The 18,395-nt window shown below is 41.3% G+C and overlaps 1 protein-coding gene across 1 annotated transcript; it reads right to left on the reverse strand.

The window, feature by feature from the left end:
* Positions 1-6,979: 6,979 nt before the first annotated feature.
* On the reverse strand, positions 6,980-7,949 carry LOC115835452 (histone H3.Y). Its single transcript, XM_030814041.1, has one exon. The coding sequence runs from the start codon at positions 7,638-7,640 to the stop codon at positions 7,230-7,232; it is 411 nt and encodes a 136-aa protein (XP_030669901.1). The 5' UTR covers positions 7,641-7,949; the 3' UTR covers positions 6,980-7,229.
* Positions 7,950-18,395: the final 10,446 nt, after the last annotated feature.

Here is an 18,395-nt window from a genome sequence, read left to right on the forward strand (position 1 = left end):
TATCATAGAAAAACTTTAGGTTTATGGCAAAATTGGGCAGAAGAAACAGAGGTCCCCTATATCCTCTACCCACCTACACTATCAACTTTCTGCCCTAGTCATTATTCTGACTCCAAGACCATTGCTCTCCTTAGGATTCACTTGGGTGTTGTACATTCTATTGGTTCAAGTAAAGGCATAATTACATGTATCCACCAGTATTGTATCCTAAGGAAGAGTCTTGTGGGGTAATTTCACTTCCGTCCAAATACACGGTGTCTTGTCTTTTCACTGCTCCTTCACCTTCCATCCCTTGCAACCACTCAACTATTGATTTATTTATTCATATTTAAATGGGGACATCTCATTGTACCTATTTCTTATGTACAAAGTGATGTTTTAAATTATGTACACATTGCCTAATGTCTAAGTCTAGGTAACTGACAGCCATATGACCTCACATATGTACTATACTGGTGAGAACAATGCACATCTATGCTTTTAGCATTTTTCAAGAATACGATCTATTGTTAACTACAGTCACCATGTTGTACAATACTTCTTGAGATTTTTTTCCCCTGTGTAACTGAAATGTTGTGTATTTTGACAAACATCTTCTCAAATCATTCAACCACAGCCACCCCACCCCCTGACAACCACCATTCTTCTTTTTGACATCTAGTAGATTAACTTTGTGAGATTGCACATACCATTGAGATCATATAGTATTTATATTCCTCTGCCTGGCTTATTTCACTTAGCATGATGCTCTCCAGGTGCACCCATGTGTCAGAATTCTTAAATGTCCCACACATTTCCTGCCCGTCAGAGACACACCCTGCATCTGACCCTCCCTTGAGTGTGGGCAGAATTGTGAACTGATGAGCTCACAAATCCCTGATTAGATTAGGGATACACTGAACCAATGGACATTAAGTGCTGGGCCTGATCCAATCATCTGAGCTCTTTATAAGGAACTGAACCTCCCTAAGATCACAGAGATCTCCAGCCAGAGAGAAATTTTTCCCCACTGCAGAGTCCCCAGCGGTGGCCGTGCAGATCCAGAGATCCCCACAGCCCACACCTGAGTCACATCTCTAGGAATGAGAATTCATGATGCATTGATCTAAAACTAATATACTCTCCATACACAAGTTTCTTCACATTGTGGAAATCAGAAAAGCCAGTGTGTGTTTTTGTCTCGGGGAGGGGGAGGCAGGGAGCTGTGTCCATTTGTGGCTGAACTATGGCTCAGCAGAAACACAGTAGCTAAAATCTTTGAAAGGTTCTCATTGCAGATCCATAATCAAACCACCTTAGCCGGAATTCTGCCTCTACAGCACTGCCGTGGACTAGATCTACATCTCGCCCATGGTGACAGGCAGACAAACAGGTGTGTCTGCTCAGATGTTCGCCATGCCCCGAGGTCTGAAGGGCAGCAACAAGGATGGAATCCCTGAGGGCCTAGATGGGAACTTGGAAGAACCCAGGTGTCAGGAAGGTGAGCTCAGGGGTCAGGATGTCATGGACCCCACAGAAGGTGACAATGAAGCCTCAACCTCAGCTCCTCCTGCAGCCAAAAGACTGAAAACAGATACTAAAGGAAAGAACGAGAGGAAGCCCACCATGGATGCAGATGAGGCTCAGAGGATGACAACCTTGCTGTCTGCCATGTCTGAGGAGCAGCTGGCCCGCTACGAAGTGTGTCGCCGGTCAGCTTTCCCAAAAGCACACATTGCAGGTCTGATGCAGTCTATCACTGGCAGATCGGTGCCTGAGAACGTGGCCATTTCCATGGCTGGAATAGCCAAGGTCTTGGTTGGAGAGGTGGTGGAAGAGGCCCTGGACATGTGTGAGATGGGGGAGAAACGCCCCCACTGCAGCCCAAGCATTTAAGGCAGGCTGTTGGCAGGTTAGAACCCAAGGGCCTCTTCCCCAACAGCAACTACAAAAAAAATGTTCTTTTAGGCCCAAGGCCAGAGGGAAAGTTCTGTTTGTGAAGGAAGTACTGCATCCATCTTCCAGTGACAGGACTGTGTTTTCTAGAGCTTCTGCATCTCAGTCTACCCTGGGTTTACACGCGACTTTAATGTCTTTCTCAAACTCTGACATTGGCCTTCCCAAGATGAAGACAGTGGCTTGTTTCATAATCACTTTGACTAAATATTTGGGCTTCCTAGGGCATATAGAGGCATTTTTCTGTGTCTTTCTAGTTGGAAGAAGATGGGTGCATGGGCCTTGAGTTTTTTGTGGGCAGGCAGATGCTTTCAGAGAGGGAAACCTCTTCCAGGGTACTTGTATAGTTTTATACTGAAGCGTGGAGTTGCTGTGTCTTATCTTTTATGATTATTTCTGGTATCAATAAATTAAGCCTGCAGAGACTTTTCTCTTGTGTTCTTCTGCCCTGAAGGCTGTGTCTGAGCAGGAGCACTGCAATTGTTGTCCTTGTATGTATTTTAAATACTTGTATGGATTTTTTTGAGTCAGCATTGAACTGTTTCCATCCTGAGGAAATAAAAACAATCACAAAGCGTTATTTTCTCTTATTTGACTGTTCTCATAGGTATTCCTCCCTACTTTGCTTTATGTCAGCAGTTGATCATCTACATTATTGGAAATTAACATAGTATAGGGGAATCTTATAAGACTAGAGAGAAACAGATTCCAAAAACCTGTGAACACCCATTTGTAATGATCATCTGCAGTTTAAAAGACACATATAAAGAGAGCCTATTTGCTTCATGTGGTAATATTACCAGTGCTTCTATAGGCAACCAAATTTAGTTTAAAACACTGTTACAGAGTATTCTTGATTTTATGCTTTCTAGAGGCAATCTGTTCAGAAAATGGAACCTGAGTACAGCAACATAAAAAATAAATTATTGAGATATGGAACAAAGTAGGTTCATCAGGAGTTATAAAGTTATCCCATAGTCTCCTTGTACATACTCTACTTTACCTTTATTATGGCAAAGAAGACTTTTCCACCATAAAATAAAGACCTGAGATTTATTATCAAATCATTGTGAATATTCCCAGCACAACTCGCAGATATTGATGGTGCTAGTTCAGCCTGTTTACCTTTGCCCTGTGCCCCCTAAATCACAGAGTATGAGCAAAAAGATCTAAAACCCCTTCCAGTTCAGTTCTAATATTGAACAGAGTAACATCAATTATTTTTTCCTGAAGCCAAATATACCCCCTCAAAAGTGTTGCTTTATTTATTTTTAAACTTAGCTTTTGCTCTTCAAATGGTACTTATGGTACATAGAACCTATCTTTGATTGGGTGAGTATTACAGAAACTTTTAAACTTTACCAAGGATGGGGAAATTCTGTTTCACACCACCATGTTTTGACATTACATAGCTTTCATTTTATTTTACCAACTTCCTTGTAAAGGCATATAACAAGTTAGACTACTGGGTCTAAGGGAGGGATATGGAGGGTACAGATTTTTGGAAGAACTCATGGAGTTGGGAGGGCTCTCTCAGAAATTAAAGTGCTTGAGCAACCAAAATAAGTAAGATCCAAGGGTCTCAATATCACCCAGGCTTTATACTGCTCTCAGCTCATTCCTTTTTCCATGGCACTGGGGAGTCTTGGAAGCTGTGTTCTGGCAGATGTGGCAGGTCTAGTGCTCGCTGAACACTAGAAGTAAAGAGAACACTGCCCAAGCAACCTGAGGTGGGGACAATTCGTTGCTTGGGCAGGGTTCTCTTTACTTCTAGTGTTCAGCGAGCACTAGACAAATCTACACACAGCAGTGAGGGTAGTGATTGGACACACAAGGTTAGAACGTTTTTCTGGCCCCCACGTAGATCTCAATGCTTTTTGTGGAGTTTGAGTAAAGCTGAACTGCTGAAGACAGAAACAAGATCCTATCAAGGTCTCAGAGGTCAGGTCAGCTCAGGAGCAGAAACACAGGGTTGTTTTTTCAAAGAGGAAAAACGGATTCGCTGAGAAGGTTCAGTGTCCCTACACATTCTAAACCTTCTCAATATGTAATGTCATATAGCCACAATTCTCAAGAAGAAAATTTGTAGAAAGTGATATCTTTCCAGGAAAAATCTTTGACAGCTTTCATGGCTGGTTGTATTACATGTTAATAACAATGTAAGTTTTCCTGGAGCTTCACTGTTATTATTAAAGTCTATCTCATAATGTACATTTGGAGACTGCCTAGAAAAATGTGGCCTCTGGCTGGAACTGGTGAGGTAGTGAGGAGATGACTAACAAATGAAGGGACGGCACTTCACAGCTTTTCTTTCCTTCCTTCCTTCCTTTCTTCCTTCCTCCCTTCCCTCTCTCTCTCTTTCTTTCGTTCTTTCTTTCTTTCTCTTTCTTTCTTTTTCTTTTTCTTTCATTCTTTTTCTTTCCTTCTTTCTTTCTTTCCTTCTTTCTTTCTTTCCTTCCTTCTTTTTCCCTTCCCCTTCCCCTCCCCTCCCCTCCACTTCCGTTCCCCTTCCTTCCCTCCTTTCTTTTTCTTTTTTTTTGATGGGGTCTTGCTCGGTTGCCCAGGCTGGCATACAGTGGCATGATCTTGGTTCACTGCAACCTCTGCCTTCCAGGTTCAAACAATTCTCCTGCCTCAGCCTCCAGAGTAGCTGGGATTACAGGCATGTGCCACCACACTGGCTAATTTTTGTATTTTTAGTAGAGATGGAGTTTCACCATGTTGGCTAAGCTGATCTTGAACCCCTGACTTCAAGAGATCCACCTGCCTCGCCTCTCAAAGTGCTGGGATTACAGGTGTGACCCAGCGCGTACAGCCTACAACTTCACAGTTATTTTCAACAATTTGTGATCACTCTGGAATAACCTTAACATCCGCCCTGCCTGCCTTTGCCCCCCAAAAGTATTTAGCCTGTGCCCAAGTAAAGTTTAAACAATCTAGCTGCACTGTTTCCAAGTGCATAGTATCTAGGGTCTGGTCTTCAAAAGTACAACAAACAAACTGTTGTAACCCAATTAGACAAGTTTAAATAATAATTTGTCGGTGTTACGTTTTCTATGAAGAAGGATACAAAGTAGAGTGGTAACTTCCATACATGGCGGAGAAGGGGGCCATGCTCTCACAAAATGAATGGAGTCAGATCTTTTGTAATAGTTTAATAACTATCATGAATATTGGAGAGACACGTTATATAATTTCAAGTTACTGCTGAGTATAGGAATATCTAGCAGTCTATTTGATAAGAAAATATTTTCTTTTATATGAACCTATTAATGAGATAGATGAAGTTCTTTTGTTTTTAATTAGTTTTTCTTAGGCACATATTCAAGGGAGCAGACTACCGTTTGGTAAAACGAGATGATTCCACATCAGGTTTTTGTTTTTAAAGATGAAAGAGCTGAAAAACCTTGTTTTGTCACAGCAATGCCATCCAATTATTCAAATTTTTTGAGATCATAATTCAAAAATTACATTGTGATTTAGCTTCAAATTTTTTTTGTAATGACCTTTGAATTGACAACTCATTAAAATTTTCTGAGTTTGGATAAAAACAAAAAATTTGAAATCATCTGAATTGAAAAAATCGTGTTTGTCAAAATCTACCTCCTACTCCCTCACCTACCATGCCATGTTCAACTCTTGTACTTGAAAAGCATTGAAAAATTTAAGTTCTGTTAATTTCAATCCACTTTCACCAAAGTAATTTTTTTTGTGAGAAGGCCATAATCTCATCAATAATGCCTTTAAAAAAATTCAGCAGAAAATATGAACTAGTAACTGATCATGATAAGAAAATAAAACCCAGAAAAAGCAAAGTCCTAAGGCAGAGCAACTTCTGTCTTCAGTGTGAAATCACCATAGTCTCTTGGAAGGGGTTTCTTTTTCAAAGCAGTTTGCTATCCAGAGGGTGCTAAAGTCCCACACAAGTTTATTCTTCCAATCTTCCAAATAGGAAGATGTAGAAAAAAACCCAGATGTCAGAAACGATCCAAATATTTAGTCAAAATGATTATGAAATAGGTTGCTTCCTTCACCCAGGTGTGGCCAATTTAAGAGTTTGTGGAAGATATTAAAATTGTGGGTAAATTCAGGGTAGATTGAGACACTGAAGTTCTGGCACACAAAGTCTTCTGTCATAGGGAACATGGAACAAGTACGTTTCCCCCCAGTATTTCTTTTTTGGCCTTGAGTCTAAAATCACATGATTTTTTGGTACTTGTTAAAAATGTGGCCGTCTGTAATCCCAGTACTTTGGGAGGCTGAGGTAGGCAGATCATGAGATCAGGAGATCGAGACCATCTTGGCCAACATGGCTCTACTAAAAGTTCAAAAATTAGCTGTGTATGGTGGCGAGTGGCTGTAGTCCCAGCTATTCGGGAGGCTGAGGCAGGAGAATGCCTTCAACCAGGGAGTCGGAGGTGCAGTGAGCCGAGATCGCGCCACTGCACTCCAGCCTGGCGAGAGAGCGAGACTCCATCTCAAAAAAAAAAAAAAATGGCTGGGCAGTGGCTCACACCTGTAATCCCAGCACTTTGGGAAAGCCAACAGATGAATAAAATAAAAAAAGTGGCAGATCACGAGGCCAGGAGATCGAGACCATATGGACCAACTGCATGGAACAGCCTGTCTCTACTAAAAATAGAAAAAATTATGGCTGCAGCAGGCGTGTTCTCTCCACGTCTCATACACTTCCAGGACTCTCCTGCTACCTCCCTACCAAGCCTGGTCACTCAGTCATGGCCATGACGCGACCATGTTCTAGGACGCTGAACTGCCAGAGATGGACGGTATCAGACTTCTAAAGGCTGCCTCTTTCCCTTTCCTACCCGCACACACACCCACACTGCCTCCCATAATGTGAAGTGACCTATGGATACAGAGTCTATTCGTATTTTAGAAAGCAGATTTGAATGTGCGTTCATAGCAAACTAGCAGGAACAGCCCAGGACACAGGGAGCATTGCAAACACAGAGCTGCATACAGGAAAAGTCGAAGTGTGGGTCTCATCTACTGATCAAGTTAAACAAACATCACTGAGTTGCCATCAGGAAGAGATTTATTTGGTTAGTAGTCTAAACACAGGCATAGTCCAGTGAAAATGAACAGGTTTCTTGAAAATTGATGTAGAGCTGAAGTGCTGAAACTGGCTCACTGAAATATTTCACCTGACACTAGTGCCTTATGACCCTCAAGGTAGATTAGAAATTAACAAACAAAAGCACACAGAAACACCACCAAGACCTGATTTCTCCCTGTTTCCACTCCCAATTCTATGCTTAGCTACCTTTGGGCTCTTAAGGACCCTCTCTGCGGAGGCGGCGGGCCAGCTGCATGTCTCTGGGCATAATTGTGACGCGCCTGGCATGGATGGCACACAGGTTGGTGTCTTCAAAGAGTCGCACCAGGTAGGCCTCGCTGGCCTCCTGCAGGGCGCCAATGGCCGCGCTCTGGAAGCGCAGGTCCGGGCTGATGGCCTGGGCGATCTCGCGCACCAGGCGCTGGAAGGGCAGCTTGCGCAGGAGCAGCTGCGTGGACTTCTGGTACTTTCTGATTTCCCGCAGCGCCAGAGTGCCAGGCTTGTAGCGGTGAGGCTTCTTGATCCCTCCTTTAGGCGGCGCCCTTTTTCCGACGGCTTTGGTGGCCAGGGGCTTCCTGGGGGCCTGCCAGGCGGTGGCTTTGCGGGCGGTCTGCTTGGTGCGCGCCATGATGCGGGGCCTTAGCCTCTCCCCTCTCCTTGGGCTGAGCCTGGCCGGCTGCAGGCGGTGCTGGCGTCAGAGAGCGAGGGCAGTGGTGCTGTGGACAGGATTCAGAGAGCCTGTGAGTTGAGATCCATGCGCATGACTCTCCCACACACTTAGCCCCCGCCAACCCAGCCCCACACTTACCAGCTCTCAGTTCTGTGGGTCGGAGGCCGGGCTGCTTAGTCTTCCCGGAGGGAGGGTCCTGGGTTTCCTTGGTCTACACAGCAGCGGCCAGGAATCTCCCTCGCAGGCAGTCTCTTTCTGACTGGAGATCTCTGTGGTCTCAGTAAAACCCTGCCTCTTTAAGGAGCTCAGATGATTGGATTAGACCCACCCAGCTACCTTCCATTGTACTTCCTGCTTCACTAGATACTCAACCTAATCAGGGCTGTGAAAACCCAATCAAGTCCCCGGGTTCTGCACACACCCAATGGAGACCGAACCTTCTGCAGTGCGCCTTGTGGGAGGGATGGTAGGTGGGTGGGTAACCTAAAGTTCTAGGTGTGGAAGGGAATCTGAAAGTTTACATTTCTCCATCATCATGGAAATATTGACAGTGGAAAAAATTCTTTAATAAAGTCGAAATTTAGCCAAATTGCACATCTGCTCCAAAACACCAATGCATGAGATCATGAGGTTTTATCAGTTCCTTTGAGAATGAAGTGTTCCAGGAGGGGGGTGGGGGGGTATGGAAATTTGAAAATTTGAAATGGTCACTTCTCTGTCTGGGATTCTCCTCTGACATTTTCTCCCCAAAAGTGACACTCATGAAAATCTTCTGGTAGCCTCCAGCAGATTTGGCTCCGGATAAGCCAAAGCTTTCCTGAGAAAAGAATCACATGTGACTGTTGCTGGTGCTCCCCCTCAGCTCCCTCAAGCTCCTTTTCCCCTATGAAGGTGGAAGGGACACCTGAGCTGAGCTATCCTGCCATTGCCCATGATGGGAATGCCACGAGGTCCTGAGAAGCCAGCTTTGACCTCACTGACCTGCTGACCCGAGGTCACAGCTGAGCTCAGAAAACATTGAATATATTTTGTTATTTCAATATTTGTAGGGGTACCTGTAGTTTTAGGTTCCATAGATAAATTGTGTAGTTGTGAATTCTATTCAAATATACTGTTAAAAGACTTTTGTGATACCTATAGTAGAAATTAGTGCCCAATTCAATGTAGGTATGGCACACAGAACAATAGATTCCATAATATCAGTACTTACAAAATAAGTTTGTATTAGTGTTTTAAAATTCGAGCTTATTATTATTATTATTTTGTTGTTAAATTTTTTAAAATGTGTTTCAATAGCTTTAGGAGTACAAGTTGTCTTTCGTTCCACAGATGAATTGTATAGTGTTGAAGTCTGGGATTTTAGTGCACTTATCACTCAGTTAGTTTACATTTTCCTCAACAGGCAGTTTCTTCCTCCATCACCCTCCTCTCACCTTCCCACTTCTGAGTCTCTAATGTTTAGTATACTACACTGCATGCTTTTGTGGACCCATAGCTTAGCTTTCACTTCTAGGTGAGATGGTGCACTATTTGCTTGTAGATTCCTGAGTTACTTTACGGAGAATAATGGCCTCCAATTCCATCCAAGTTGCTGAAATGACATAGTTTCATTCCTGTTTATGGCTGAGTAGCAGTCCATGGTGTATATGTTCCTGTTTTCTGCTTGTTTTCTTTTGTTTTATTATTATTTCAATAGTTTTTGGGGAGCAGGTGGTGCTTGGTTACATGCATAAGTGATTTAATGGTGATTTCTGAAGTTTTGGTGTGCCCACCACCTGAGCAGTGTACACTGTACCCAATGCGTAGTCTTTTATTCCTCACCCCCTTCCACCCTTCAACCTAAGTCCGCAAGGTCCACTGTAACATGCTTATGTTTTTGTGTTGTCATAGCTTAGCTCCTGTTTATAAGTGAGAACATATGATGTTTGATTTTCCATTCTTGAGTTACTTCACTTAAATAATGGTCTCCAATTCCATCCAGGTTGCTGGGAATACCATTATTTCTTTCCTATTTTTGGCTGAGTTGTATTCAGTGTGTATATATATATATATATATATATATACACACACACACACACACACAGACACATCTATATAACATTTATATATATATATAACATTTATAACAAATTTATTACATATATAACATTTATAACATATATATATATATATATAAACATTTTCTTTATCAACCCGATGATGGACATTGGCTGGTTTATTTTTTTTTTTTTTTTTTTTTGAGACGGAGTCTCACTCTGTCGCCCAGGCTGGAGTGCAGTGGTGCGATCTTGGCTCACTGCAAGCTCCACCTCCTGGGTTCACGCCATTCTCCTACCTCAGCCTCCCTAATAGCTGGGACTACAGATGCCCCCACCACGCCTGGCTAATTTTTTATATTTTTGGTAGAGACGGGGTTTCACCATGTTAGCCAGGATGGTCTCGATCTCCTGACTTCATGATCCACCCACCTCGGCTCCCAAAGTGCTGGGATTACAGGTCTGAGCCACTGTGCCCAGCCTGGTTTCATATTTTTGCAATTGTGAATTGTGCTGCTATAAACATGTGTGTGCAAGTGTTTTTTTCATATAATGACTTATTTTTCTCTGGGCAGATTCCCAGTAGTGGGATTGGTGGATCAAATGATAGATCTCCTTTTAGTTCTTTAAGGAATCTCCACCCTGTTTTCCATAGTGGTTGTGCTAGTTTGCATTCCCACCAGCAGTGTAAAAGTGTTCCTCACCTCATCCACCATAACATCTATTATTTTTTGATTTTTTAATTATGGCATTCTTGCAGGAGTAAGGTGGCATTGCATTGTAGTTTTGATTTACATTTCCTTGATCATTATTGAACATTTTTTCATATGTTTGGTGGCCATTTGTATATCTTCTTTTGAAAATTGCCTATTTATGTTTTAGCCCACTTTTTGATGGGATTGTTTGTTCTTTTCCTTGAGGCTTTGTTTTAGTTCCTTATAGATTCTGAATATTAGTCCTTTGTAAGATACACAGTATGTGAATATTTTCTCCCACTCTATAGGTTGTTTGTTTACTCTGCTGATTCTTCTTAAGTTTTCTTGCTGTGCAGAAGCTTTTTAGTTTAATTAAGTCCTATCTATTTATCTTTGTTTTTCTTGCATTTGCTTTTGGGTTCTTGGTCATGAACTCTTTGCCTAAGCTAATGTCTACAAAGTTTTTCTGATGTTATCTTCTAGAATTTTTATGGTTTCAGGTGTTAGATTTAAAGTGTTTCATCCATTTTGGGTTGATTTTTGTATAAGGTGAGAGTTGAGGATCCACTTTCATCCTTCTATATGAGGCTTGCCAATTATCCTGGCACTATTTGTTGAATAGGGTGTCCTTTCGCTCCTTTATGTTTTTGTTTGCTTTGTCGAAGATCAGTTGGCTGTAAGTATTTGGCTTTATTTCTGGATTATCTATTTTGTTTCATTGGTCTATATGCCTATTTTTATACCAGTAGCATGCTGTTTTGGTAAATATAGCCTTGTAGTATAATTTGAAGTTGGGTAATGTGATGCCTCTATATTCCTTCTTTGTGCTCAGCCTTACTTTGGCTATGCAGGCTCTTTTATACTTCCATATAAATTTTAGAACAGTTTTTTTCTAGTTCTGTGAAGAATGATAATGGAATATTGATGGAAATTGCATTGAATTTGTAGATTGCTTTTGGCAGTATGGTCATTTTTACAATAGTGATTCTACCCCTCCATAAGCATGGGATGTTTTTATGTTTGTTTCATCTATGATTTCTTTCAGCAGTATTTTGCACTTTTCCTTGTAGAGGTCTTTCACATCCTTGGATAGGTATATTCCTAAGTATTTTACTTTATTTTTTGCAGCTATTATAAAAGGGGTTGAGTTCTTGATTTGATTCTCTTTCTAGGTATACAATCATACCACTGGAGACAGTGACAATTTAACTTCCTCTTTAACAATTTGGATGCCCTTTATTTCTTTCTCTTGTCTGATTACTCTGGCTAAGACTTCCAGTACTATGTTGAATAGGAGTGGTGAGAAAGGGCAAACTTGTCTTGTGCCAATTTGCACAGGAAGTGCTTCCAGCCCTTGACCATTCAGTATGATATTGGCTGTGGATTTATCATATACAGCTCTTATTTTGAGGTATGTTCCTTTGATACCTAGTTTATTGAGAGTTTTTAACATGAAGTGATGTTGAATTTTATGAAAGGCCTTTTCTACATCTATTGAGATAATCATGTGGTTTTTGTCTTTAGTTCTGTTTATGTGATGAATCACATTTATTGATTTGTGTATGTTGAACAAGCCTTGCATCACAGGGATGAAGTCTACTTGATTGTGGTGGATAAGCTTTTTGATGTGCTGCTGGATTTGGTTTGCCAGCATTTTGTTGAAGAATTTTGCACCAATGTTCATCAAGGATATTAGCCTGAAGTTTTCTTTTTTTGTTGTATCTCTGCCAGGTTTTGGTATCAGAATGATGCTGGCTAATATTTTGGAATAGTTCTGTAGGAATGGTGCCAGCTCCTTTTTTTTTTTTTTTTTTTTTTACTTCTGGTAGAATTCAACTGTGAATCTTCTGGTCCTGGGCCTTTTTTTGGCTGGTAGGCTATTAATTACTGCTTCAATTTTAGAACTTATTATTGGTCTATTTGAGGATTTGATTTGTTCCTGGATCAGTCTTGGTAGGGTAAACGTGTCCAGGAATTTATCTATTTCTTCTAATTTTCTAATTTATGTGCATGGAGGTGTTGTTTGTAGTCTCTGATGGTGTGTGTATTGCTGTGGGGTTAGTGGTGATATCCCCTGTATTTCTGATTGTGTGTGTGTTTTTTTTTTTTTTTTTGAGATGGAGTCTGTATCACCATGCTGGAGTGCAGTGGGCTATCTCGTCTCACTGCAACCTCCACTTCCTGGGTTCCAGCGATTCTCCTGCCTCAGCCTCCCGAGTAGCTGGGACTACAGGTGCACGCCACCATGCCCAGCTAATTTTTGTATTTTTAGTAGAGACACAGTTTCACCATTTTGGATCAGGATGGTCTTGATCTCTTGACCTTGTGATCCACCTGCCTCGGCCTCCCAAAGTGCTGGGATTACAGGCGTGAGCCACCGCACCCAGCCTGATTGTGTTTATTTTATCTTCTCTTTTTCTTCTTTATTAGCCTAGCTAGAAGTTTATCTATTTTATTAATTTTTTCAAAACACCCCTACTGAATTCATGATTTTTTGAAGGGTTTTTTTGTGTCTCTATCTCCTTCAGTTCAGCTGTGATCTTGGTTATTTACTATCTTCTATTAGCTTTGGCATTTGTTTGCTCCTGTCCTCTAGATCTTTATTGTGATGTTAGGTTTTTAACAAGTCTTTTCTAATTTTTGATGTGGGTGTTTAGTGCAACCAATTTCCCTCTTAACACTGCTTTAGCTGCATCCCCAGAGATTCTGGTACATTTTATCTTCATTCTCATTAGTTTCAAAGAACTTCTTGATTTCTGCCTTAATTGCATTATTTACCCAAAAGTCATTCCAGTGGGTTGTTCAGTTTCCATGTAGTTGTATGGTTTTGAGTGAATTTCTTAATTTTGAGTTCTAATTTGATTGTGCTGTGGTCCAAGAGACTGTTATAATTTCAGTTATTTTGCATTTGGTGAAAAGTGTTTTACTTCCAGTTATGTGATCAGTTTTAGAGTAACTGCTGTGTGTTGATGAGAAGAATGTATATTCTATTGTTTTTGGGTGGAGAGTTTTGTAGATACCTGTTAGGTCCATTTGATCCAGAGCTGAGTTCAGGTCCTGAATATCTGTTAATTTTCTGTCTTGATGATCTAATATTGTCAGTGGGGTGTTAAAGTCTCTCATTATTATTGTGTGGGAGTCTAAGTCTGCATTGTTTTATCATGATCCTTAGCTTCTTTCCATTGGTTACAACATGGTCTTTTAGGTCAGCGAAGTTTATTTTTATCCACATCCTGTCATTTTAGTCATCTCAGTCTCAGCCCACTTCTGAGCCCTTGGTGGAGAGGTGTTGTGGTCATTTGGAGGAAAAGGGGCACTCTGGGTTTTTGAGTTTTCAGGTTTTTTTGTGCTAATCCTTTTTTTTTTTTAAGAATTAAAAGAGGCAACATGAATTTCTTTTTTTTTCCAAATTGAAACTGATGAATATCAATATCACTTAGTAAAGTTCAGGAGAAAAAATCAAGTTAGATATGCAAAAATGTGATATGAATGTGATAGGAGATGTTATTCTCTGAAGCTTAATTTCATCTGAAAGAAATGTAAGAGAAAATAAAAAGCATTGTCAAATTCTTTCTTATCTTTGTGGGTTTATCTAGCTTCAAGCTTTGAGGTTGCTGACCTTTAGATGGGGGTTTTGGTTTTGTTGTGGTTATTGTTTGCTGTTTGATTTTTTTTTTTTTTTTAACACTCTAGCCACTCTTCTGTAGGGCTGCTGCAGTTTGCTGGGTGTCTGCTGCAGATTGTAGTCACCTGGATTTTTCCCATACTTGGAATTATCACCTTTGAAAACTGCAAAACAGCACAGACGGCATCTTGCTTCTTCCTCTGGAAACTTTGTCCCAGGAGGGTACTAAACTTGTTACTGGCTTGAATGTATCTGTAGGAGGTGGCTGGTTACACTGCTTGGGAAAATCTCATGCAGTCGGGAGGAATGGGATCAGGGACATACTTAAGCAATCTAACTGCTTTTTGGTGGAGCAGCTGTGCTGTATTGGGGATCCCTTCAGCCCTTGATCCATTAGGGCTCTCCAAGGCCCACAGGCTGGACCAGCTGAGATGCCTGAACAGTCATGGTGGCAGCATGCCTACCCCATGGACACTTAGACTCAGGGAGAAATTAGAACTCTGTCAGCTCTAGAACAGAGGCAGGTGTGGCTGGAGGCCCTGGCTGGGAGGACCCACCCCACAAGGAGCAGTGGATTGGGGTCCTGCTTAAAGAAGCAGTCTGGCCACATTCTGGGAAAGCAGCTGTGCTGTGCTGGGGGTACCCTACCTCATCCCGACCATTTGGACTCTGCAAAGCCTGCAGACTGAAACAGCTGAGTTGACCAAACAGCATAGATAGCAGCTTGGCCCTTTCCTGGGGTCTCCGTCCTGTCTCAGGCAGGCTCCACCTTGTTTCTTGTGGCTGGCTGGAATTCCAAGCCAGTGGGTCCTATCTTGTGAGTTGCCATGTAAATGGGGCCTGCAGATTGATGCTGCTCAGCCCCCAGGATTTAGTCCCCTTCCTAGGGGTATGCACAGACCTTCTGCCTTGCCTGAGCTGCAGATCCTTTGCCAGGGATCCCGAGGCCAGAATATGTAAAGCTCCTGGGTCTCTGTACATGTTCGAGCAGCTGCTCTGCGGAGACTCCACACAGCTGTGTGCATGAGACCCAAGGCGCTGGAGACACGGGCCTATAAGGGGACCTCCTGATCCACAGATTGCAAAGATCCACGGGAGAAGTGTGGTTTCCCGGGGGCGTGCAATCACTCACTGCTTCCCTCCACCAGGGGGTGCGGGTTCCCTTGGCTCTGTGTTGCTCCAGGGTGGACCGTTTCTCCACCCTGCTTTTCTTTTTTTTTTCTTTCCTATTTTTGGCTGAGTTGTATTCAGTGGTGTATATACATATATATAACATTTTCTTTATCGACCCGATTGATGGGCATTGGCTGGTTTCTGTTTTTTTTTTTTTTTTTTTTGAGACGGATTCTCCCTCTGTTGCCCAGGCTGGAGTGCGGTGGCGCAATCTCGGCTCACTGCAAGCTCCGCCTCCCGGGTTAACGCCATTCTCCTGCCTCAGCCTTCCGAGTAGCTGGGACCACAGGCGCCCGCCACCACACCCAGCTAATTTTTTGTATTTTTAGTAGAGACGGGGTTTCACCATGGTCTCAATCTCCTGACCTCGTGATCCGCCCGCCTCGGCCTCCCAAAGTGCTGGGATTACAGGCGTGGGTCACCGCGCCCGGCCCACCCTACTTTTCTTCATTCTCCATGGGTCAGGTTGTTTTCCTACAGTCTCAATGTGAGTACGTGGATATTTCAGTTGAAGGTGCTGCATTCACTCGCCCCTCTTCCTCTCTGTGAGTGCCACAGACCACAGCTGCTTCCGATTGGCCATCTTGGGGCCCACTCATCAGTTGATGGGCACTTAGGTTGATTTTATATCTTTGCAATTGTGAATTGTGCTGTGATAAAAATATGTGTGCAGGTTTCTTTGATATAATGACTTCTTTTTTTCAGGTGTGTACCCAGTAGTGGGATTTCTGGATGGAATGGTAGATCTACTTTGAGTTCCTTGTGAAATCTCTACACTGTTTTCTGCAGAGGTTGTACTAATTTACATTTCACCAGCAATGCCTAAACATTTCCTTTTCACCACATTTACGCCAACACCTGCTGTTCTTTGACTATTGAATAATGACCATTCCTGTTGGGGAAAGGTGGGTGAGAAACTCAGCTGTTTTTCATTGTGGCTTTAAATTGTATTTCCCTGATAATTAGAGATGTGGAGCATTTTTCCCTGTTTATTAGTTATTTGTGTGTCTTCTTTTGAGAAACGTCTATGCATGTTGTTTGCTCACTTTTTAATGGGATTATTTGTGTTTTCTTTGATGATTTGTTTCAATTTCTTGTAGATTCTGGATCTATCAGTCCTTTGTCAGAGGCATAATTTGCAAGTAGTTTCTCCCATTCTGTTGGTTGTTTGTTTACTCTGATGATTTATTTTGCTTTGGAGAAGCTTTTTCTTTTCATTAGCTCCCACTGATTTATTTTTGCTTTTTTTGAATTTGCTTTTGGGGTCTTTGTTATAAGTTGTTTGCCTAGGCCAATGTCTAGAAGAGTTTTCCCGTGTTTTCTTCTAGAGTTTTTATTGTTTGAGGACCTAGATTTAAGTCTTGAATTCACCTTAAGTAAATTTTTGTGTGTGATGAAAGATAGGGATCCAGTTTCCTTCTTCTGTGTGTGGCTATTCAATGTTCCCATCACCATTTATTCAATAGGGTGTTATTTCCCCAGTTGATGTTTCTGTATGCTTTGTCAAAATCAGTTGGCTTTATTTTTGTTTTCTCTATTTTGTTTCATTGGTCTATGGATCTACTTTTATGCCAATACCACATTGTTTGGCATAGCCTTTTGGGATACTTTGAAGTCTGGTAATGTGATGCCTCCGTATTTATTCCTTTTCCTTAGGATGGCTTGGCTATCCTAGCTGTTTTTGGTTCCATATGAACTTTAGAATTTTTTTTCTAACTCTGCATAAAATGATGTTGTTATTTGGGAAGAAATTGCATCGAATCTGTAGTTTGCTTTGGGCTGCATGGTTTTTTGTTTTAACAATACTGGTTTTTCTAATCCACGGGCATGGAAAGTATTTCTGTTCGTTTGTACCGTCTATTACTTCTTTCAGCAGTGCCTTGTAGTTCTCCTCGTTGGGATCTTTTACCTTCTTTTTTAAGTATATTCCCATATACATATGTAGCTACTGTAAGAGGGATTGAGTTTTTGATTTAATTCTCATCTTGGTTGTTGTTGGTGTATAGCAAGCTATTAATTTGTGTGCATGACTTTTGTAACCTGAGATTTTACTGAATTTACCTATAAGGTCTGGCTGTCTTTTGTAGGAGTGTTTAAGGTTTACTATGTATACCTTCAGATCACCAGGCAACAGAGATAGTCTGACTTGCTTTTTTCCAATGTTAATACCTTTTATTTCTTCCTCTTGCCTGATGGCTCTAGCTAAGAATTTTGTGCTCATTTTATAGAAAAGTTTTAGTTTTATGCAAAATTGTGCAAAAATTAGAGAGTTCCCCTATATCCTTCCCCCACATATGCATAGCCTCCCTCTGGTATCAACTCCCTATCCCAGATTGTATGTGAGTTACAATCATTGAACCTACATTGACCTATTATTATTACTCAACATCTGTAGCTTACATTAGGGTTCACTATGTTTTTGTTGTACATTCTATGGGTTTGGACAGATGCATCATGACAGGCATCCACAACCATAGTGTCCTATGAAATAGTTTCACTTCTCTAAAAATCTTTTGTCTCTAGCTTCTCTATTCCTTCTTTCAACACCAACCCCTTCCAACCATGGATCTCTGTATTTATTTATTGGTAAATCTTGTCTACTGACATTTCATATTGTATATACTTGTTATGTACAACATGATGTATTATATACATTTTACAATGTCAAAATCTAGCTAATTTTTACATAGTTATTGTAGTTTTGTAAGAACACTTCACATTCACTCTTAGCATTTTTCAAGAGCACGATATATTGTTAGGTGGAGTCACCATGCTGTAAAATAGATCTCTTGAATTTATTCCTCCCGTGTGACTGAAATTTTGTATATTTCGACTGTCTCCTCAAATACCCCACCCCTGCCACCCCAACCCATGGTAACTACCATGCTACTGTCTACTTCTATAAGATCAATTTTTTAGATTCTACATAAGATTGAGGTCAAGTAGTATTTGTCTTTCTATGCCTTGCATATTTCACATAGCATAACATGGCATAGTGATCTCCAGGTTCATCTTTGTGTCCTTATTTTTTTTAGGCTATTCCTTAAGTAGCCTTAAAATATAAGAACACAAAGATGAACCTGGAGATGTATTTTGTTGTGTATACATATCACATCTTCTTTATCCAATCATCTTTTTTTGGACACTTATGTTGATTTTATATCTTAGTTATTGTAAATAGTGC

This window comes from Nomascus leucogenys, chromosome 6, assembly GCF_006542625.1.
Source record: "Nomascus leucogenys isolate Asia chromosome 6, Asia_NLE_v1, whole genome shotgun sequence".
Lineage (NCBI taxonomy): Eukaryota > Metazoa > Chordata > Mammalia > Primates > Hylobatidae > Nomascus > Nomascus leucogenys.